This window comes from Chelmon rostratus, chromosome 8, assembly GCF_017976325.1.
Source record: "Chelmon rostratus isolate fCheRos1 chromosome 8, fCheRos1.pri, whole genome shotgun sequence".
NCBI classification, from domain to species: Eukaryota; Metazoa; Chordata; class Actinopteri; order Chaetodontiformes; family Chaetodontidae; genus Chelmon; species Chelmon rostratus.
This window is the reverse complement of record NC_055665.1, coordinates 11,523,826-11,547,544: the sequence shown is the minus strand read 5'-3', so window position 1 is coordinate 11,547,544 and position 23,719 is coordinate 11,523,826. Positions and strand designations below refer to the sequence as shown.

The following is a 23,719-nucleotide window of genomic DNA, read 5'->3' as shown; positions in this document are numbered from 1 at the left end:
GATCCTGAGCAAATCTTAATGAATTATATTATTTGAGCTACTAGTGTAAGGGCCGTCTTTTCCTTCATCATACTAAAGCTAAACGTATTTATGCTTTATCGCTGCATCATAAACAAACTAGGAAATGTCACTGTGTTGTTACCTGTCAGACAAAACAAACAGCCTGTTCTCCTCGATGCGTGGCACGAGGGAAGGTGTGTCTCATAAATAATAAGCGAGAACCGAGAGGTCTGTTAAAGCCCGGGCCCGCCCCCCTCGCGCCTCGCTCGCTCGTTCCGCGGGGTGTGACGTCACGTGAACTGCCCGTGTCCGTTCCATCTGAGAACGAGAGAGAGAGAGGACGGTCGGACGTGGACGTCGCACGGCCCAAACACAGACCGAAGCCCGTGCGCCCGTGACTGGATCCACCGGATGCGAAAAAAAAGTACAGACAGAGAAAGAGGAAACGACCCCCTCCTCCCCCCACGACGGACAGCAGAGCGCGACAGCAGAGGAGCGAAACACCAATACAAGTTGTCATCTGACCAACACTGCCACTGCCCTCGCCGCTGTGTGTGTGCTTTCTATACACACTGTTTCCCTTCGGTTGTTTTGTTTTGACGGAGATTTGCGCTGCAACTATTTTGGGTTCTTCTCTCCGTTTGCCGGACGATTAACTCGGGATATTATTCTCTCCGTGTCCGTGCAGTGTGCGGATTTCATTGTCATTTTCACGCCTTGGCATTTTTATTATGGACAGTGCTCTTACTCAGATGGTCTGACTGTCCCTCCCACACTGGTCCACGGAGAATAACAGCTCGATCTGCTGAACAGTTTTAACAACATCCAACTGCAATGGAATATTTCGATGCAAATTTTTCTGCGCTGAAATAAGGAACTCTTCACAACTTAAAGGTAAAAGTTGCATGCGTTTTTTCACTTAAGTTTGCAAAGTATAATTAAACTGCGTCATTAATTATGTGTGCATACTTGTAATTACGCTGCAGTGGTTGCTTTATCCTGCACGGACACTTCTCTAAACTATCTCTCTCTTTCTCCCCTCCACCCCCACCGCTCCTGCACGCTCACGCACAGCCATCCAATACACTTGTCCTATTGGTAGGTTCTCCGGTCAGTTTGCCACGCCCCTTCAAGTACCCCAGGTGTCTCTCTGCGACCCCGTCTGGTCCAGGATGTCCAGGCAGCTCTCCCAGCTTCCGACCCCCGACCTCCCAGCTGGCGCAAGCCCTCAGTTTGGAAGTTGTACTCAGCCTGCAGGCTCCCTCACAGGGGGGCATCTCAACTCAATGACAGGTCTCAAATCCCTCCTGCAGCACCCCATGAAGGGGGACCAACGTTTAAAAACCCTGTGCGATGCAAAAGGTGAGAAACTCTCATTTGATGTATTAGTACTATGTCACATTGTTGTTTGTGGGCAGCACGATCACCTGACAGTCGATCTTCAATATGTGCAATGACAGAGCATGAATAAATCATAGCAGTCTGTTCCACCCACTGCTGCTTTTATTGTAATACAAATATCCAACATTATTATATAACAAACACTGCATTTGTCATATTTTACGGCACACAGTTCCACCCAAAAGTCTGACGCATAATCACATATTCACGATGACTCTTCCATGACCCTGATGAGTATTCACCTGGATTATAATCCCTGCTGCGACTTCAAATTGCGATCCAGATTACATTGAGCGATAACATGTTTTGGTTTAGCTGTAATGCTGTGCAGGCGTGCATCCTGGTTGCTCGCCGTGCCAAAACGTACCTTCAGCTATTGTGAGATTTGTTGAGGATCTTATGTATATGTTATGACAACAAATTGGTTTCGGCTCTTGTTTAATTCTGCTATTCAGCTACCATCTGGTCCATCTGTGAGTGTGTATATGTGTGTTTGTGTGTATGTGTGTGTGTGTATATGATATGGCCTCCATTTGCCATACAATTAAGTATCTCAAGAAAACCTTTTGGGGACAGAACTTTCTTGTGTACTGAAAGCTGTTGAAGTCAGTCAATCTTCATCATCTTCATTCTGTACTAATGATGATTCTGCACTTCTAGCTCTGGCAGACAAGGAGAGGCTGGACCTTGATGAGGACTCCCTGGGAGTGTGCAGCATGAGGAATGGCATTGGAATAGGCAACAGTAATAGCAGTAATGGCTGTGGAGGAGGTGGCGGAAATGGAGGAGGAAGCTTCAACCAGTTCTTGGGGCCTCTTTTGTGGGATCGCACCCTGCCGGCAGACGGGGGGCTCTTCCAGCTTCAGTACATGGACTTGGAGGAGTTTCTGACTGAAAATGGAATGGGCAGCATGCACAACAACAACAGCTCCAGCTCAGCCCAGATCCCCTCTCAGAGCTCCCAGTCGGCCGTTCCCAACCAGAGCTCCCAGTGCCTACCGCCGTCATCCCCACCTGGCTCTTCATCTTCATCACATTCTTCCTCTTCCTCCCCGTCACTCATTGGTTTAGAGGTGGCTCAGCCGCAGAGCCTGTCAGGAGGGAGTGACTGCCTGCATGGTGAGTTCACTTGCATGGGCCATTTTGTTGAACCCGACAGTAAAAACACAAACAAGGACAGTTCACTCTTCAAGGTTTGTCCATATCAGCTCAGCAATATCATGGCAGAGGGTTCTGCAAATTTTGCAGAGCTGACAAGCTCAAAGAGACAACTTGTCCCCTGATATGAAACTAGTAGACCCTACAATTCAGTAATGGTTGGTAAGAAATCAAGGTTATGTGGTGTGCTTATGATGTTCCCACAGGCTCGTGATTCAGCATTTTACTTTCCTTTGAGTTTATAACAAATACAATGGTGACCAAGCATTTTTCTGACCCGTGGGGACAGAGTGAAGGCAGCAGACACAGTCACATGGCTCGAAATGCAAAGTCAACCTGAGAGAGACAACATAGAGTTTGGAAATGGCTGCTTAACAATGAACTATATTTGTTTTCCATTTTGTGGCATGGTGCAGGGTTAAAAGTTGGGTGTGGGAGTCAGGGAGGAAAATGACGAAGAGAGGTAGAGGATTTGAGAGAAAGAGGTGCGATGAGGGATGAAGTCTTGAGCTATTTGATGAGTCAACCTTATAGCAATGACAAGGGGGTCTGGCTCAGTTTGGCATGTGATCTGCGTACTGCAGCGTACAACACAATCAGCATTCAGCCCCAGCCAATTATTAATGTGCAGCAGGGTCAAAACAGTACACAGAGAGATAGAGAGAGAGAGAGAGAGAGAGAGAGAGAGAGCGAGAGAAGTGTGTAGAGCGTTTGCGGTTGCGTGTCTTTAAATCTCTCTCCACTTCACACGCCACAGCCATGTGTACGCGTCAGTACACGTGCCGAGGCTGGGAGTACTGGAGTGAGAGAACTAGAGGCAGGGCCAGTGGACATGGAGGAGGAGCCCACAGGGGGAGGGACAGGCAGAGCAACAGGAAGAGCCTCTCTGTGCTGCTGGACTTCAAACGGAACATTTGATCAACAGTGAATGTCATTAAATGCACTGATATCCAGAGGAGCATTTTTATACTGTGTGTGATGTTGACGCGCGACCTTTAATTCAGTCTGTCAGTGACAAAGTGCATGTTTATGAACTCTGATAATGCATTTATATTGTCCCATGTGTTTCAATTACAGTTGTTTAGATAAAATCGTATCATCACATGAAAAAAATAAGATTATTAAAATTGCAAAAAAATAGTAAATAGAGCATCATCATTGGTTAAAAGTGGAATATTTTTATATATTTTATTATGTGGCTGGGATGACTATCAACTCCCAAAGCTTGAAACTAGAGAAGTTCTGCTCTAATCTGCAGCATCATGAAAGTGCCCAACCAACAGCTGCTTCATAAATATTGAATGAATGGAGCAACGCCTAAAACATGTGATTATATTATGTACCTAAGACGGAGTAGGGCTACAGTTGGCCTTCACAACAGGCCCTCTTGGAATGCCGTTGCACGAGTCCTGAAATGTGTGTAGTCACGTATTGGACCGTTTCTTCACAAGTGAAAGCCTCCTGTTCCCTGAGGGTTGAAACACATGGAAAATAAATGCACCAAACCAACTCACTAAGTCCACGTTCCAGAGCTTCCCAAAAAGCAGGGAGAGGCGACCTTGTACTACAGGAGGACTGAGGGCTTGCAGGTTTTCATTCCAAGAAAACACTACACCGGGTGGTTGCACTGACTTGTTCCTGCTGTCAGGTTGGAGCAGCAGAAATCTTTGAAATCTTCTGGTTTTGTCGTACCCGCAGAGGAAAACGTGCAGATTTTCAGACCTCTGCACTCTGTTGGGTATAATATCCACACCAAGATTCAGTGATGTTTATACCTGCTGATTATGTATTATGGTACATGCTTGACTTCTGTGAAAGCACTCTTTCATTTGTTTTGCTGTGTTATGGAGGTGTGTCACAAGCGAACACTTTGCATCTTAGGGTGCACCTGATGTGAAAACATACACAGCCCATTAGTCATGTGATAGCTGCTCATATGTTACAGGTACAACAGCACAGAGAGGTAAAGGGGTTGGCTTTGTTTTCCTTCAACCAATAGCCTGGCTGGTCTTTCCAATGCTCAGTACTGAGTTTTTTTTGCCTGTTACACCACTCTGTACTTTTTCTACATACTGTTTCCACATTGTAAGTCTGCATTAATTACCAGCTTTGTGGAACTTAAGGCATAAAGGTTTGGTTTAGGCTGTGTTGATGCAATTCTAATTTGTAAGGCTGCAGTGTTGGCTGTTCAATCCCTGACTGAAGTTATTGTGTTTATATATATATGATTTTGACACTGTTCCTCTGGCCAAATTAGATCATCTTAAGTTTTGTTTGAATTTGTCAGATCAGTCTGTAATACGCAAGTTTAACTTATTATTATTTTTTAAATTCTGTGGAATTTGACCATTTGTAACACGTGTGTTGATTGAGCTGTTTGTATGGATACGTGGGAACAGTTAAGCAGGGTTTTGTGCTCTTACAGTGAAGGAAAGTCAGTTGAGCGAGGTACACAGGGCCTTAAAGGGGGTGGGGTGAGGTATAGCCTTATACTGGCCCCACTTAAAGAAACCAGTTTGAAGGGGAGGGGTCCAAAGTTACATAATATTTCCAATTTTACTTTTCTCTATTGGTATTTAGTTCTGGACATTGGCCGTGGTCTACCAGAGTTTGTGGTTTTGTTTAATAATAGTAGCCAGTATCATGCACCAATTGAATTCATGTGGTTGTGATTTGTTAAAGCACTGGTTTGCGCGTGCACTAAAGGACATTCAGTAGGATCCCCGGGAGCATGAGAACTAAAGCTACGCTGTACACGCAGCAAGAGATACACAATAACTATTTTGATTATGGTTTTCCATTATTGACCTTTTGTAGGTGTGTGATAGATACGTATATAACAATGATTCTTTGATCTGATCTAGTATGCAGTACTTCATATAAAAGAGTTTAGGCAGAGATTATCTGTTAGATAAGTACTTTGGAAAAGCCAGAGCTTTGCACTGACAAGTATTTTTAACCACAGCAACCTATAGCTCCCTTATTTGTGTTAATTTGTGTGCTAAAAATTAGGCATTATTATATAATAATATGTGTCTGCAGGGTGTGCTCACAGAATATTCTTGAAAGATAATGTTGTCCCTGAAAGCCTCACTGTCCATGAAAGCTGATCGACAAACATCCTCAGCTCGTTGGAGGCAGTGAACAGCAAAGGAATGTTGTTTGTTGTTTATAGCACCAAGAAAGTAGCTCTCTGCTTCCCTCTGGTGGACATCATCATGTAATGCTGCATGTGTTTTTATTGTTGTCTTAGAGAACCGCTGTCACCAGCTGCTCTGTCCAAATCTGACAGTGTTATCAATTTCAGGATGAACGTAGCTCAGTGAAAAGCATTTAAATCATATTGTTCTACCTTTTTTTTTTCAGGGAGCCAGACGAGTATGAACGACTCCTGTGAGTCACCCTGTTCCTCCTCCTCGTCCTCCTGTCCACCTCTGCTGACGCCCACGGGCAGCGGGCCAGATGTGGTTGGAATGTTTGACATGGATTCTTCAGACAACGCTGGCCAGCAGAACTTTGACCCCATTAGGCACTCCTTCAGCGAGGAGGAGCTCAAACCTCAGCCAATGATCAAGAAGGCCCGCAAGATCCTGGTGCCTGATAGCCTGAAGGTGAGTCTTCACTGGTCAGTTTGTAATATTTGGCCATGATTTGAAGGCATCATGAACTAATTAATTCTTCATCAATGGGGCATCTTCAAAGTGCTTATTATGTCCAACCAACAGTCCAAAACCCAACCATGATTAATTTACAGTGATAATAACAAAAAACAAATCAAAAATCAAATCATCACACTTGAGAGGCTGAAACCAGAGAATATGTCATTTTGCCCTGATAATTGATTTAAATAATTAATCATATTTGTTTTCGTATTTGTTGCAATTCTGTCAGCATAGGCATATCTATGGGACTCACTGCTTTAGTTCATGGACAGAATGCTGTTAATAAATAAGGAGGCACAGATTTACTTTTCAAAATAAGTGACACATTGTATTTCACAATAAAAGCATTACATATTGAAGAAGCAGGATAGTGACAAACAAAGAATGTACAAAAGAGAAATAAGATCTACAAAAACAAAAATACAACATCAGTTATTAAAAGTGGGGACATGTAAGTGTACAAACGGTGGACTCGCGCTGTTGTTAATATGTGTAAGAGCTGAAAAGGTTCCACAGTAAATGACACCAAGTGTTTTTACGCTGTGTGCTGTTTCTCAAGCAGTGGGATGCAGCTTGTTTGCATACTTTATGTGCTCTCAGACACTAACTCAGGACAAACCCAACTCTGAGGATGAAGCATCTGAAAGGAACATGTCCCACGCTCATTCATGGCCAAACACCCACATTAACAGTAACAGGATGGGAGTTAAGCTTCACAAGAGTACTACACTCTTCTTGAGAAACAAGCCTGGCCATTCATTGATTATTTTATAGAAGCACTTCCCAATAATACCTTAATTCCCCAATCTAACAAGGTTAATAATTTGATTGGATAATCAATGAGTGTTATTTCTGTCTGTCCTCTCATAGGATGAGAAGTACTGGACCAGGAGGTATAAAAACAACGAGGCAGCAAAGCGCTCCCGAGATGCTCGCCGTCTTAAGGAGAACCAAATATCCGTGCGTGCTGCCTACCTGGAGAGAGAGAACGCTGCCCTGCGACAGGAAGTGGCCGAGATACGGAAGGAACTGGGCCGCTGTCGCACCATCCTTAGTAAATACGAGAACCGCCTCGCTGACCAGTGATGAAGGCGTGCAGCAAAATCAGGAGGGGGAGAAATAAAAGATGGATTAAATTTAAGACTCTGGATTTTTGGGGTGGCACGATGGACAGAATGGAGTCAAGAAAATGGTGATGATGATGAGGAAGCTGATGATTATGATGATGAATGTATAAGACAAGGAGAGGGTTTGTGTAATGAAGCTCAGGTGTCTTTTTGTTGAGGTGTCAGCTCTTAAAAGTGAAAGATGGAGAGAATAATTTAACAGATGAAAGATGTGACTTTTAAGAGTTTTGTTATTGGAGAATTGTATATTTTTATAATACTTAAGAAAAATTAGAGGGAGAGCAAATTTGGAGAATAATTTTGTATATTTTCTACGTGGCGGGGACATAGAGACAGGGCAAAGCTATGGTAAATATCTTTTTATTATAGATGAGTCAGGAGATGTTTAATAGGCGGTCAGCCATCGATGGGTATTTTCCGACTTTATTACAGTCAGAGTGCAGCAGCAGGGGCGAGGACGCATGTAACAATTGTAATATAGAGAGCAAAAATTATGTTATAATCGTATAGTTCAGCATTTTTGTGGATTTTACTCAAGCACTTAATTTTTTTCCTGTTATGTTTCTGTCACTGGGAATGGGCATGCTAGAGAGAGACAAGGGGAGACACCATGTAAACAGTCCAACACTATCCTCAACCCTTGTCTTGACCAGTCTTGTGCTTTCTTTTCCAATAGAACAACTTCATCCTTTCCCTTTCCCTTCGAGTTCCCCAATATTAGTTCTTTGTACACTGAGCTTAACTTCATGCGATTGGTACATCTTCTTCTAGTCCACTCTTGCATCTTTGACTCTTTTTCTCTATCCCAGTCGAGTGCTTTTAATCCGCCGTGGCGTTCCGTATCTCACCTGAGCCGGTAAAAGCCCACTGTTGTGACGCCCCGCGTAACTTTGCTCCTCTTGATCCTCTCTTTGAGTTGTTGGGGCATTTCTCTCCCCCTGTCTCTATATCCAACTGCTCTATTTCTATGTTCTCTCACTTGCAGCCAGTACCCTCACAGTTCTGTGCAAACTCTTCCCATCAACCCTTTGTCCCTCTGTCTCTCTTGTACCTCGGCGGTGCACAGAGTGTTTCAAATCTCAGTGTTGTAAACGTATTCTGAAATGGTAACCGATCTTCCCAGTAAAACGCACATCATTACTTTACTGTACTTTATGAACACACTTTAATTAGCATTATTATGGGGGGGAGAAATGTTGTGTATATTGGATAGGCCTATACTATTTTGTGTATTTGATGTATTCCAGGAGATGGGTTCAGTACCCCATTGAGTGGAATTGTGTTAATTTCTCAGATTTCTGGGAGAAATAAAAGCCAAAATTTCCTGTGTTGATCCACAACGCTTGTTGCTATTTAGTGCTTTTTTAAATACGGCTCCTTCCTTACTGTTTACTCCTGCTATTACTTTTTACTGTATCTATAAACTTCTCTGTGTACCCACAACACCTACACAGGGGCATGGTACACTATGTTATGTTCCTGGGAGAAGGATGACTAGTAATAGAGTGTGATTTTAATCCCCTTAATGACCATGATGAATAGTTACCATTACTGCTATTATTATTGTTACGATTATGATGATTATCCCTCTTGTTGTTGCTGTTCTATATTATTGAATGATTTTCTTTCTTTGGATGAACATGATCTGTTGCACCTTCAAACATCTTTGATCTTCAGTGTTCCTCAGAAAGACAATTCAAATGGAAACAACCTTCATTGTCTGTTATTTGCATCCTGTCTCAAACCTCCAGACATCGCTCGGACACTACTGCCACCCTGGTCTCTCTGACCATGGATTTCACAAGCGTGGCTCAGTAACTTGAACATGATGTTCATGCAGACTTACTCTTCTTTTCATGATGACCTCTTCAGTTCCCCAGCGGTGTATGGACTATGCACACTATCAATATGCTCCTTGTTGGTTTATTTCAGCCTTTATCATCTCAATCAGTGATTGTTTGCTCTCCCGACAGGATTTAGTCTCTAATATCCTCACAGATGTGGTTGATAAATCTGTTACTGACTCTAATTGAACTACAACTGCCCTGCTGCATCAGTGGTGTCCGTGGTGCCCAGCTCACTCAGTGCTGGCTATTTGGATGTAGTCGAGATTTTTCCAAAAACACCAATAAAAGATTGTTCTCATTCACTACTTTTTTGCTTGTTTCAGGTGTTTTCATCATGTCTTTATTATTATAATTAACTTCTCTCCAGCTTTGCGCGCCTGCATCTTGAATTAAAGCCCAGTTTTGACAGGGAGAACGGGCATCAGAGGTCAAAATTCTGGAGGACTACCACTTCTTTTATTTACTTAAGCCTGATAACCAGACTAGAATATGCAGTGAAATGTCCCAAGACCACTTGTTTTGATATCCTCCCTGTTTGGTCACATTGTGTGCATTCTTTTAATAGACAAAACAGCCCAAATATGCATTCTTGCCCAACAAAGGCAATGCTGCTCCACTTGGACATTTTAGGGGTATTTTATACATATCCAAATGAAGTGCACTCTATTGGGATAACGTGCTCACAGATAGGATTCATTCTCCAATGCAGCTGAGGTAGAACATTTAACTGTGTAGAGGGCATAATTATAAAATAAAAGCATGTATACCGGCCTATGACTCAACAATAGTCACAGTGGGCGGCATAATTGAAAGTATAGGAGGAGGATTTATGACATGAGGTAAAGTCCATCAATTTCCACCAGTTGTTTGCATTTCCTGTTTGTTTACTCCTCTTTGTTTATTGTGTGTGGGGGGGCGGCCATATGTCACCGCTTTTTTTGCTGTCTCAACAGAAATGGGTGAAAGGTCCTTCACAGTGGAATTTTCCCCAAATCTCTCCTCCTCAACACGAACCAGATGTGTGCTCCAGGGCTGTGCCCCCACCTCTCTCTCCCACCTCCCCGGCTCCCCTCCGCTCCCACCCTTTGTTCCCCCTTCCTCAAAAATGCTGTGTCTGTGCGTCCCTCCCTCATATCGTCTGAGGCCTGGCTTCAAGGATGGACTGTGCACTGCTGCTGCTGTCCCTGTGGGCTCTGACTGGAAGCGTGTCCCTGCAGGCTTCAGGTAAGCCCTCTGACTCCATTCATCACTCGCACCTGATAGGTGTCACTGAGCCCTGCATGCACAATGAACACAGCTTACTAAATGCTGGGAATAAATGAGGGATGACCATTTAATGAGTGTCTTCAGGCAGTGCAGTTAGTGAACAGCTGGACTTTCTCCTGCATGCTTTGTTGCTCTGTAGATTGTATTTCAGCATTAAGATGTTCACCAGAGTTTGGGACTGGCAACAGCTGCACTCATTACCATCAGGACTTTAAAATGCAAAGGACTAATGAAGGCTGGGACTGTGCAGTGTTTCTGTGCATTATTGATGGTTTGTGCTCATAGTGCACTGATTGAAAAAGACCCTGAATCACTAGTGTTTATGCTGAGTTAAAAAAAATCACTAGTCTGGATTGCCAGTGCTGTACAGTGTTGCACATAATCATGGTGTACGGTTTATATATTCTGGTGAATGCAAATATCTGTGTTGGATCATCTTTCGCATTTCACACACATTCCTAGGTGATTCTAGCTCTTTCATAATTCTGGTCTGTATTTCACGATACGCTGTGTTTAATTTGATCTCCTGTATCATACGCGCTCCGTGTACATACGGTACACCATGTCTCCGCGCTGTTCTGAGATGGTCATGTGTGCATGCATGCTGCACATGTGTGGTCACATGTCCTGTGGGCAGAGTGATTACAGTAGCACACATGTTTGCATTCTGAGAAATGAAAAAATGGGGAACCCTGTCTGAAGCCCCCCTTTTCCTCCCCCCTCAAATGTTCTGGACATTGAGGGTGTGTCGCTGTTGGCGTGCAATTTAATAGAAGTGGAGGATTCAGTTTTATGATTTGTGATGGAATACATAGGGAGAAATTAGGAGGTGTTAAAGACATGAGACTGATCCTGTTCAAATATGAATTGCCTTTTCAGACACTTATTACACTGCAAAAACTCACAAAAAGACTCTAGTCACAGAAGTAAGAGGACACTCATTTTTCTATATAAAAAAACAAAAACAAGATTGATAGCTGAATGGCAAAGAGTAATAAAGCCTGCCATCTAAATACTTACTCATCTGGCAACCTGGGTGACAAATGTTTGCCTGGCCACCCACACTGAATTTACTTTTCCTCAAACAGTAAACAAAACAGAATTGGCACACAAAAACTCGATTACGGCCCTTTGCGTTTACGGCGTTTGCATGTTTTTTTTTTTACGAGGGGCCACAAACGGAGCATAGGCAAACAAAGGGACAGTTACTGTGATGGTGTGATAGTGTGTGTGCGTGTGTGGTATCACAACAGGGTCGTGTCCGGAGAGACTTCTGGGAGAAGAGAGGAGGAGGACGTGTCCTCGGCCCTGCAAAGCTGACCGAGACTGTGCCAACAAACGCCAGTGTCTGTGTGATGGCCAGTGTGGTCTCAGCTGTGTGGCTCCAGGTAACTATTTGTATGCATGTGTGCCCCCAGTTGCCACTGTGAACACCATTGTGGGCTCAGCCATTAAAAGTGTTTGTATGTGTGTGTGTGTGTGTGTGTGTGTACCCAGCTGTGCCAACATACATCTGTGTGTGTGTGTTTTTCCTGGAAAAGAAAAATAAAAGCCTTGCTCATGCACAAAATCTGGGCTCAAAATGCACCCTATGTGAGTGCTGAATGCAAGCTTTTTATTATGTATGGTAAAAGGGGGGCACTGTAGATGGATCCAGTCTCGTTATACAACCTCATTAGTGCTAACGCTTTCGTTTGTCATGAGGAACAGTCCAGCACATTCTGAGAGTTGTTTTGTTCCCTGTCTCTCCTCTCTCCTCCGTCTGGATCGTCTCTTTTCTCCTCAGGTCGAACTTGTCCCTGGCCTCTACCCGCCAGTGAAAACTCGGCGGCTCGCCTCCTCTCTCCCACTCACTCCTTTTCTGCCCTGCTTGAAGTGCGCTGCAAGCCGGGATTCACGTTGCCCAGTGGCTTGGATGTCACTATTCGCCGTTGTCAAGGTGACCGACAGTGGAGTGGGGATGAGCCCATCTGTACAGGTGGGTTTGAGTTCAACAGAAAAGTGTCCCTTGTTGCTTCTTGTCCTGAATCCTTTATAATAAGGAATTCAGACCACAGGTAATGAACTAGTGAATGATGCAGCTGTATGTGCTACTTTCTCAAATTGAGTGTTGGCTCTCGTATCGGACAGACGCAGCAGGCACACAGCATGTGCACAGTTCATGTGTTTGGGTCAGTGATGTGGCCCAGGATGAAACACAGCTTTTACTGTGTTTTTGTGTTTATGCAAGACAGGCAGAGAGACAGACAGACAGACAGACAGAGAGATTCAGGAATGAAACCCCTCTGCGATTGTGTCGACTGAGACATTGCACAACTGGGACCTATTCTCCTCATCGCCATAGCAACCAGAGCTTTAGTTGTTCACACTGGCTGTCTGAAGATTTCACTGTCGGAACTGCTGATAACTTTAAAGAGGAGAGGAAAGCTGAACACGTGTGCGTGTGCATGAGGATCACACGGATTCACATGCATATATGTTGTGTGTGTTGTTTATATGCGCACACAGCACAGAAACCTAGATTTTCTGTCACTATATAAAAAGGGTATGACATTGCATGATGTAGATGCATGATTTAGAGATGCACTTATTTTGGCAAGCAATTACAAGTTCATTTACAACCCAAGTACCACTGTGCCCCATGATAGTCATGTGGTTAAACATTTGTACTTTCTGTCCGTCTAAATATAGACCAAGAAATGACGAATCTGAATAGGTGGCTCACAAAATGCAAAATGTGCTCTACTGCTGTGCAGGCTTATTACCTCTACCGCTGTGCTGTAAGGCTGCACAGCAGTACATGAAGCAAAGCCATCAATACTTCTTAGTATCTCACACCGTGATCGTCATCACAATGTACCCCAAAATATGGTTTTCCCTGATTGCTTCTGTTGACCTGATAGCTCTGATAAAAAACAATGCAATTTCAACTTTAGAGCCCTGCATTAATCACACATCTAGAGCCACAGTAAACATGCTTTCTTAGAAATCCTCAACACAGCTGGGTCCCTGTCTCACCCTCAAGATTTTGTATCTGTTCTAAGAGGTGAAATAAGGATACGATTATCAGCTCTCTTGTAGAGTATCCTCCTGCTGATAGACGGGCAGAAGGTAGGTGGGTTCTGAGCGTGTGAGAGCGTTAGTATTGTGTGTCCTTTGCATGTGTGTGCATGAGTGTGAGCTTCTTCAAGCCTGTTGAGAGGCAGTGGGCGGCAGATCACTGTCAAAGTGGCACAGAGCTGCAGTGCGAGTGTGAGCGAGTGTGAATGTGTGTTTATAGGAGAGAGGTAGAGAGGCAGGTTTTTTTCTGTATACATTAGACGTGTATGTGTGTGTGGGGGGGCAGATTGCACATGTGTTACAGAGTTTTTATGTGTGTGTGTGTGTGTGTGTGTGGGCGACAGATCACAGTCAGGAGAGTCAGAGAGCTCTCTTGCTCATGCTGCTCCAGGCCTTTCTGTTCCCTGTTCTCCTCTCCTCTGCTCTCTCCTCTCATCCTCTTTTCCTCTCATCTCTTTCTCCTCTCATCCTCTTCCATCTGAGGCCTCTGATAAGGTCTCTCTCTACAATGGGAGCCAAGGACAAGCATGCAGCTCTAGGCTGTTTAGTTTGTGGTGTGTGCATGCATCTGTGTGCATGTTTGCGGGAGAGAAAAAAAAAAACAAAAAACAGTAAAAACACAACCTTTACATCTTTGGTCTCAGTCAGATTGCCGGGTGTTTAACGTTGTGGCTCATTCAAAATCACTGTGTTATCATTTTTTGAAAGATGAATTTGATATACCTGCTTCATCGCAGTTTGGTGCTGCAGCCTGTGTGGGAGGCAGCAGTACGAGGCAGAAGAAGGGGCGATATGTGAAAACAGAACTCGGCTTCGGGCTCTCATCCGCAGCCAAACAGACTCGTAACTCTCCCTCTCCCATAGGTCCCTTTACATTCTTATATTAACGTTTCTCGGTTTCAGATACCTAAGACAGCCCTCAGGCAAGAGCTGTGTCTGCCTCTCAAAGCGGCGTTCAGCTCCGAAACCCTACGCTTGATGGAGCCCGGGTCGCTCCGGCCTCTCTCCAAGCACCACTCTTGATATTTATATTTCCACAAGCGTGAGGCCCTCAAACATCCAGGAATGAACAGTGCCAGGTGTTATACAATCACAGATATAGCTGTGAGATTGGAGAGGTGTGGAGCGGTGTTTCACCTGCTCGCCGAACTTTGATATATTACCTAAGAAGAGTTGTTTCAACTTAAATAAAACAAGACATTGGGTGAAACGCCTCTGTGGGTCACAAACTAAATAGAAACCTTGGTTAATACAAGTCAAATGAGGTACCTGGATGAACCTTCCTTCCTCTAGCCATCTGTTTTTCTTCCCTTTCTTTCATTATTTCTTTAATTCTTCCTTCTTTGCTTGCTAATAGCAATAATATCATGTCCAAATCATCAGTTACACACTGATTCCAATGTATTTTCTGTGTTTGAGGGGGTAATTGTGGTGATATATTGGGTTGTGTTTACTTCTTTGGACCGCAATTTGCATCAGATGCACAGTGAGTGAGTGAGTTAACCACAGAACTTAAAGAACCTAAAGAACCAAACATAAAAGCATTAATTTTGCAGATAATGGCCCCTGACAGTGTTATATTATTACATAATGTATTTCATTTTCTTTAAGTACTTACACATAAATAATATTTAATATAATATAACAATCTAATATAAATGGTTAACACACTAAAGTAAAGCGTTACCTATGTTTTATTATTGTGCTAATTATTACTGGTGCATTAATGTGTAAACAGCATTTTAGTGCAGCAGCTGGTCAAGAAGGAGCTCATTTTAATCACTATACTGTTAGGCAGTAATCTATAACAATGCATAATATTGAAAAGTTCATACGATTTGTATGTACAGTCTTAATCTGCAAAGCAACAAATTATTATGTGGAGTAAAAAGTACAGTACCTCAAGTAGTACCTCAAAATTGCATTTGAGTACAGTTCTTGAGTAAACGTACTCAAAACGTACTCCACCGCTGCTGGTGGGAGATGCATCTCTTCTGTAGAAGAAACAAAAAGCATAAAAAGTAACTGAAGGCTGGTCTGACTGTTTTCCTGCTGGCTTATTTTTGTCTTCAATGTGGGACCTTTACTTGCGGTGGAGTATTTCTGCAGTGTAGTTTTGCTACTTTTTCTTAAATAAAATAATCTGACAATGAAGTCTCCTGTTCTTCTCTGACCTTCAGAAGCTCAGTCACCCGAACCTGCAGCTGCCCAAACCTGCCCTCTGCCTGAGGAAGTCATCAACACCTTCAGCATCCAGGGCGACGCCACAGTAGGAACTTCCATCCGCTACAGCTGCCTGTCTGGGTGAGAGAGGTGGGGGGAGATGGGAGGTTAAGGTTGTGAGAGCGTAGGCAGAGGCTATGAAAACCTGAAATGATGCGAAGGTAGAAATGGAGGAAGTGAGAAGACGGGGATGGAGTGTGAAGAAGAGGGAGGGAGCGGAGGGAAGGCTTGATTACAGGAGAGGTGTTGGGGAACGACGGATGATGAGCAATGAATGGCAGGGAATTCATTTTGATCTCCCAGCTGACGATCTCTCCATTGAGCTAACTAGGTCATTACAGTCTAATCTTGTATTGACTCCCCTTTACACACTGACTCATCCACAGGATAAGAGGAGCCTGAGTGGATGTGTCAGCCAGAACTGTGCACACAACATTTAGACACTGTGAAAGAGAGACAGAGCGGAAAAAAGGGGAATCATTTACACCCTTTTCATCACTTTTATTTAGATGAAGCTCCTTAGCTGTTAATACTGTACATGTCACACCGCCATCTGTCTCCATCACTCTCTCCCTTCTCTCCTGCAGGGCGGACATAGTGGGGAGCAGTGAAAATTTCTGCCAGGATAATCAGACCTGGCAGTATCCTCACCCCATCTGTAAAAGTAAGTGTGCAGTGGTGGACTGTATCTTGCACTGGCTGTGTCTCTGTGTGTGTGTGTATTGCTTCGTCCTCCTGCATCTCTCAAGGTTAGCAGGAGAGGATGAAATGCTGGTCAGTTGTATGAGTCACTGCACTGAGAGACCTGCGTGTTTATTTTGCAGGGACGTACATTTATTAGTTGTGTGTGTGTGAGAGAGAGAGAGAGAGTGAGTGAGTTCATGTGTGTGTGCAAAGATGGGAAAAAGAGTGAATCAAAGGAGACAGACAGAAACACACAAACCTCTGCAAATGTAGTCGTTCAGGATCGACCGCTCTGTTTGGCAGTGCTTTTCTGCCATCTTGTGGCCAAATTTGGGATTGCATGGCCCGTTCCACAGGGAGGAACACGCAGGATCAGGCTGGCTAAAAGGACTATGACTGCTCCTGGCTTCTGTTAAAACAAAGTAAAGATAAGATAAAAACAAAAGGACAGAAGCATTGTTTCATTTTAAAGCCTTTGGTCTTTGTCCTTTTTTGTTGGAGTAGCTACACTCTTCCATGTTTTAAAGATCAATGGATCTCCTGAATAATCTGCTCCTCTCACTCCTTTAGAAGTATACTGCCGGTCTCCTCCAGAGGTGGAGCAGGGCTATGTGGTGGCTGTCCAGAAGACTGAATATGAAGTTGGTTTTGACATCCACTATCTCTGCAAAAAGAACTTCCTGCTGGACGGACCCCAGAAGGTCACCTGCCTGTCGAACGGCAGCTGGAGCGCCTCGCCTCCATACTGTAGAGGTGAGGGATGTTTCAAATGGCTACACCTGAAACAAAATATGAGTATTTGGTGACTATAAACGAAGACACATTTAAGCACCCCAAAAGCACTCAAATTCTTATGGGATGGCACATTTATTGTACGCAAAATGCAAATATGCTCGTTTGCATTCACACACATTAATAATAAACACTCCTAGATACTTCCAAGCATGCACATACATACAAGGATCAACAGAGCGCTTTGTGTCTGATGCTCATACTATAGTTTCACACCTTGTTGATCCTTTTCACAGCCCGCTGTCTCATCCCTGCTGAGCGAAGCCGCGTGCTGATTGGTGGAGAGAAGCGCTGGCCGTTTGACGTAACAGATGCCGTGGTTCCTCACGGGGAAACTGTGACGTTCTTCTGCAAGCACCCTCGCAAACAGTGCAGGTTCCCTGCAACCCAGACCTGCTTCGATGGGAAGCTGCAGCCACCAGCCTGCTACCTCGGTAGGCATGGTTCACCCGCACAGGCCGTCCTTTTCTCATCTGCTTCAGAGTGGCAGTGAGAGGAACACGAGGAGGAGGGGACTGATTGACACTTGGAGACTTTTGCAATATTCATGCGCCTTCTCTTGTCTTTTCAGAGCCCACGTGGTTGCAGTACAAGATCTTCCCTCACCGGCTGGTCTCAGAGATCGACGCCTGTGAGCCCGGCGATGTGGAGTGATGACCCGGGCGCCTGACCCCGACCCATCCGACACTCATCAAACCGCCCCAGCTGCAATCACCCAGAGCAGTCCGCTCTGCAGCTTCGCTTCGACTGCCTAGCCTATGATTATGGTCTGTTAGACGCTGAAATATTTCCCCCAGCTCATGTGGATCAGCAGGCTAAGCTGTCCATCCTGCGCACACACGGCCTCTGCCACTCACTCCTGCATCCTATCAGAACTGCAGGCGTGATTATAATCTGCAAACCCTCCAAGCGTTACTCTGACCCTCCTCCAGCTTGAGCCACTGCATACTGTAGATGCAACCCATAGGCCCTCACGGTGATGTACATATACTGTATTAACACATGCTATATGCGTTATGCCTGTGATGATACCCAACTCATACTGACTCTGTGATATCTCACTGTGTGATCTTTCTCTCCGCCGCTGAGCGTGACGCATCAGGTCTTGAGGCTTGTAAGTGTTCATTTGGAATAAAAGTGATGTCAAATCTGTTTGGCTCTCTGGTTTCCTTATTTCTTTACGACGCGCGCAGGGTGCTGCTGCTGCGCGAGTTCAAGTTCATTTTTCCTCCATCCTCTCCAGCTCCCTCTTGCTCTGCCTCCCGCCGCTCTGACTCTCAGGCGCGCACAGAGCCTTTCCTCGCAGGCTGCAGGTTCAACCGTACTCATAGGCTGAACATGGCTACTGGTCGGACCCGGTAGGCTGCGACACCATAGCAACTCCCCTTGACCCCTCCCTCCCTCGGCATTCGCAGCATCACCCTTTACACTGCACAGTCATATTTGGTCCTCCGGAAATATCCTCAGCACGGGTAAGCCAGTCCCTATGCAGCGAGTGTATGGGTGGAGTATAGTTTAAAATACAGTTTTAAATGTATCGAAAGCGCGTCTGGCGCGTCTTACGCCGGCTCTGACAGCAGGGCTGCAGGAAATGACAGCGCGCCGGGAAAGTTTGTCCTAAAGCTGCCGGGTTGCGCTCTCGCTGTCTCGGACCCTCGGCTCTAAAATGGCTGGCTGTAGGTCCGAGGAAGCTCCGGTGCAAAGGGAAGGATCCGCTCCGCGCCGCGACTGCCTGTAAATATACACGTTTCTGCACGCCGAGCGACGCGTCGGTGATGGCGTTGTCCCAGGTCCGAGAGCTGTCAAGGCGCACACGCACCGTAATAATACTGGCATCTCGGACCTAGGACTGTGCGTAATGGCGTCCTCCACGGACGGAGCTCCTCACACACATCTCTCTTAGAACAGGCTCGTGTTTGCAAACCAAACGGAATCTGAACGTCGCTCCGAGGAGGATCTGAAATGAAACGCTTCATTATTTATGTTGCATGTGGCTGATAGAAGTAGGAGAGAGGAAACGTGCTTTCGCTCGCATCTTTCGGACCCTCCTGTGCTCCGGTGAATGATCGACGGCTCCGGTCGACCCCTCGGTGAGAAATTCGCTGAGCTTGAATTTAGGATCATGCAAGGTAACCGACACAATTAACAGGACGGTGTGATGTGGAGGAGGAGGAGGAGGAAGAGGGGGGGTCACATGAGTCGACCATCATGTCGGACTGAGGAGCGCGTGGGGAGGGGGGGCGCTTCATCTTCAGGCTGTTTGTAATATCACAGAAACAATCAATATTGGCTTTTGCACTAAACTTGACCCCAATAATCACAACTGAGACACTGAGTTCTTTCAGACATCCCACTCAATATTTCATCCCCTTCCCTTGCTGCCATGAGATGTGTTTATTTTAATGCTCTGACTTTCTAATTTACTGTTTGATTCCTGTTTTATAGAACTATAAATGGGTTTGCCCCAAAATGGATTCTCAGTTGGCTTCAGTCCTGACCAGTGGCAGCCTGGATGTCCAAAATGGCAACCAGTGTGCAGAGGGATCAGGGCCAGTGACAGAGGTTTTTTTGGACCCAAAGGAAAAAACCTCACCCAGTACTGTACCAGGTAACCTCCAGCGCTGCCCTGTTAAAGCAGCAGTGACCATCAGGCAAGCTGCCCTGTCAATCAATGGGAAACAGCCAGAGGTGGGCGGGACTTCTAAGCCAGCCTCTCAGGAAACAAGCAAGATTGGTGGGTTCAGACAGCCAATTACAGTGAAGACTGGAGTGCCTGTGTTGCGCAGCCGACCAATCAGGCTCAAAATTGTTGTTCCCCCGCGGTGCAAGAGGCCAGCCGCAAACTCTGCCATCAGCCTGACCAAAGACTTTGCTCGCTCACATTTTAGAAGAGCTGTTTCGGTCTCACCTGGAGCGGCGATCACGGAAAAAAACAGAAGTAAAATACAAACGTCCGCTGGTAAGAATGAGGGAGAGATCAAGGGAGTTACTCGTCAAAAGCCAGAGGACGCCAAACCAGAATCATTCCACGAGACGGAGGCAGAAATGTGCAAAGAAAAAGATGTTTTGGGTGGTAAAATCCAGCCCGATGCCTCAGAAACTCCTTTAATCTCTGGCACTAATACAGTGAAAATACTGAGCAAGCAAAGCATTAAAGAGGAAACCACAGAGAGACAAATTGATGACAATATTCCCGTAACTTTGCAGGAAGTGGACTTGAAGTCTTGTGAGATGCTTGATGGGGTGGGCATGGAGGAGCAGACAGAGCCGCTGGACCTGAGTTTGCCCAAGAGAAGACAGAGTCGAGAGAGGAGGTGTGGACGCTTTCTGGACGATTCTGGCTGTGAGAGCTCGCTGATCATGGAGGTGGACGAGTACGAGGGAGAGGGAGACAGAGACGTAGTGGAAGAGGACGACGAGGGCGACGAAGAGGACTCTGTGCTGCGTACGGGCGGCGCAGGCACTCTTGAAGACTCTCTCCTGTCTCCCTCTTTCTTCTCTTCCTCTGTCTTGACCTCCCTCTCCTCGATAGACGGCGACCCTGAAAGCCTCCTTCTCATAGACGACCAGGGAATCCCGTACACTCTCAGTCCAGACGGACTTAAAGTGCCGCAAGTCGACGCTTCCAGGTCGGAGGACCCTCAGTCCGATCATGCTGATTCAGCAGAGGTACAAGGAGGAGGCTCGCCACGATTGGCTTCGTTAGCAGAGCCCAGCCTTAGCCAAAGTTTAGATAATGCACTAAAAGCACCTTCTGATGATCTTGACCCCTCGCCGGCCCCTGCGACTGACTCTCCATCACTAGGTGTTGATCAGACAAAGACTCCAGAAGTCTTCACGAGTTTGAACGCAAAGTCAGATCCCTGTAAGGCGGCGGAGCCAAGTGTTAAATCTGTTCAGGCTAACGCTGCTCCCTCCCCTTCATCTGGGATATCAGTCCCCACCCAGCCCATTCAGATCCTCACGAACCCTTCCAGCAACACTCAGATTCTGCTCCTGTCGTCCTCCTCCTCCTCTCCTCAGCTCTCCCCAGCTCCGATGGGTCTCACGCTTCCCCTTTCAGTTACTCAGACCTCACCTGGTGCTTCCACCCCCATGTTCCTTCTCCTTTCACCTGTGCCCTCTTCCTCAGGCGAGTCTGCCTCTACCTCCACCCCCATCGCTGTCCTAGACCCCACGACTGGTCAGCTGTCCCAGATCACAGCCACCTCAGCCCCGGTTTCCCTCCCTCTTCCCTCTGGACAGGTCAGCACCCTGGGGTCACCTCTGCCCACGCAGTCTCACCCCGTCATCAGGCTGAGCCCCAATAACCCTCCTGTCATCCTGTCAGGAGCAAATAACGTGAAGTCTGTTCTCACGGTGCGCTCGTCCTCTCCTGCTCTTCAGAACGACCGCCACGGCACGACCCCCCTCCTTCATTCTCAGATCAGCTCTTCAGATTCAAACTCTGGAAGTGAAGCCATATCTGCTGAGGAAGTCTCAAATGAAAACAAAAAGCCATCATCTTCTACAGCGTCCTCTCCGCACCCGCAGTCTGCTGGTTTGACCTACGACCCCTTAGGTCAGCCCAGCTCAGAGGCCCAGTCGCCAGCCTCAGAGCCCCAATTTGACGCGTCCGACCTGCACTCACAACATTTACCTCTGGACGACCATCTTTACTTCTCCAACTCTGCTGCTCCTCCCTCCCCTCCCGCTCTCTCCTCTGGTAAACTCGAGCCCCTCGACCCACTGGATCCTCTCTCCCCAGCGGCGCAGCCCAACGCCATGGGCCCCCGCAGGGTGCTATACTGCCAGCTGTGCCCGCGGGTCTTCTTTTACCTCTCCGACCTTGAGCGCCACGCCATCACTCACTCGCAGAAGAAGCCTCACGTTTGCCAGCAGTGCGGCAAAGCCTTCAAGCGCTCCAGCCATTTGCAGGTAGGTGCGGGCTAATTACGACGTATGGTTTCATCAGCAATTTTGAGCAATAACACAAGTCGCTGGAGCAGATGTTAAAAGTGATCGGTGTAGCGGCTGCGAACACAATCCTGACATTTTATCACCTTTTAAGTTTATATAGCTGCTTATTTACACACCCGACAGACTTGGAGCAACCTTAGCATTTATTTGGAGTCATGCTTGTGGCCATCTGATGAATGAGTTCAATATTCACTCTCCCTTTGGGCCCAGCGTTGGTTTTCACCTGCTCCCGAGGGAAATATCTGGCTCTGTAGATGCTATGCGCTCCACTGTGTTCACCGGCTAGCTGCTAACTGTGTCTGCCAGTGCTGTGCAGGTGGGGTACAGTTGGTTTGCAAGGTTTCTAGCTGAGCACGATGCTTTGAGAGTGAGCTAAAGTGGTAAAATTGCTGGTAAATCACTAGAATGAGCTGAAAGGTGCTATGCAGCTCCTTAATTCATCAATACAAGCGAGCCCTTTCACGTGCAAGACGTCATGTGATATTCTGTTTTCATCAACAGAGACACAAGCACATCCACACAGGCCAGAGGAACTTCGTGTGCCCCATCTGCGCCAAACGCTTCAGGGAGGCCGGCGAGCTCCAGCGCCACCAAAGGGTCCACACCGGAGAGAAACCCTACCAGTGCCAACTTTGCCACACGCGCTTTGCCGAGCGCAACACGCTTCGCCGACACACCAAACGCAAACACCCTTACCACCAAGTAGCCATGGAAATGCTGAGCGAGAGGAGAGGTGGCGGCCGAGGGGACGGGGGAGGAGGCGGCGGCGGATCCGGCGTGCAGGAGGAAGAGGAGAGCGCTGAATGGTACAGCTCCACTGTGTCTAATTTGGATAACTCAGAGTCTGAGGTGGAAACTTAAAGAGCAGACTCCAAAAGTGAAGGGAAGGAGGGGGAGCGTACGTAACTCTGGTTAGACACGAAACTTTCCTCAGTAATTAACATTCATAAAAAGGGAGCTCTTGCAATATTTATTATGTTTTTAAGGTAATTTATTTATCTGAATGTATGTTATTCCCATTCCATTCAATGGTCCAAAAATACAGGCCTCAGAGTCGTGCGTGATTTTGACATCAGCTTTCCTGTTGAGAAATACAGAAATCTCGGTTTTTAAAATATTAATTAGACGTGCTGACATGAAGTTACATTCCCATACCATCCAAGATAAAAACCCTCAAGTGCTCAGAAAAGAAGGATAACTTATTTACTCTAAACTATTCTCTACTCTAATTGTATATATGAAGAGAACTATTTGTAAGAGCTGCACTTCTGCACTATATTATGTGAAAGATGTAATCTATCTTTCGTACCGTCAGAGACACTGTGAGTCATTTGCACTTGTTTTATTTGAACTCGATATTCGCTTTTTTAAATCGCAGAGGATAATGCTTTCGCCTTTTGTTGCAGCTGTCGATTTTATGTATTTAATTCATATCATGTAAGAGTTTGACCACATGTTTTGATTTATTCTAACATGAACACTATATTCAGATTTTCTTTGTTTAATGTGAATTATGTTAACTTATTTGAATTAAATTTTG

The 23,719-nt window shown here is 45.8% G+C and overlaps 3 protein-coding genes across 3 annotated transcripts; all 3 read left to right on the top strand.

Annotated features, from left to right (window-relative positions):
• The first annotated feature begins 309 nt into the window (after positions 1-309).
• dbpb (D site albumin promoter binding protein b) lies at positions 310-8,688 on the top strand. Its single transcript, XM_041942040.1, has 5 exons — positions 310-894; positions 1,075-1,362; positions 2,062-2,520; positions 5,926-6,170; positions 7,092-8,688. The coding sequence occupies exons 2-5, from the start codon at positions 1,173-1,175 to the stop codon at positions 7,305-7,307; spliced, it is 1,110 nt and encodes a 369-aa protein (XP_041797974.1). The 5' UTR covers positions 310-894; positions 1,075-1,172; the 3' UTR covers positions 7,308-8,688.
• Positions 8,689-10,344: 1,656 nt separating this feature from the next.
• ntd5 (ntl-dependent gene 5) lies at positions 10,345-18,363 on the top strand. The gene is made up of 8 exons (XM_041942045.1): positions 10,345-10,419; positions 11,715-11,849; positions 12,248-12,439; positions 15,702-15,825; positions 16,332-16,408; positions 16,999-17,181; positions 17,457-17,654; positions 17,792-18,363. Exons 1-8 carry the CDS (start codon positions 10,353-10,355, stop codon positions 17,872-17,874), a joined length of 1,059 nt encoding a protein of 352 aa, XP_041797979.1. The 5' UTR covers positions 10,345-10,352; the 3' UTR covers positions 17,875-18,363.
• Positions 18,364-19,639: 1,276 nt separating this feature from the next.
• LOC121610024 (zinc finger protein 236) lies at positions 19,640-23,719 on the top strand. Its single transcript, XM_041941914.1, has 2 exons — positions 19,640-22,137; positions 22,681-23,719. Exons 1-2 carry the CDS (start codon positions 19,690-19,692, stop codon positions 23,038-23,040), a joined length of 2,808 nt encoding a protein of 935 aa, XP_041797848.1. The 5' UTR covers positions 19,640-19,689; the 3' UTR covers positions 23,041-23,719.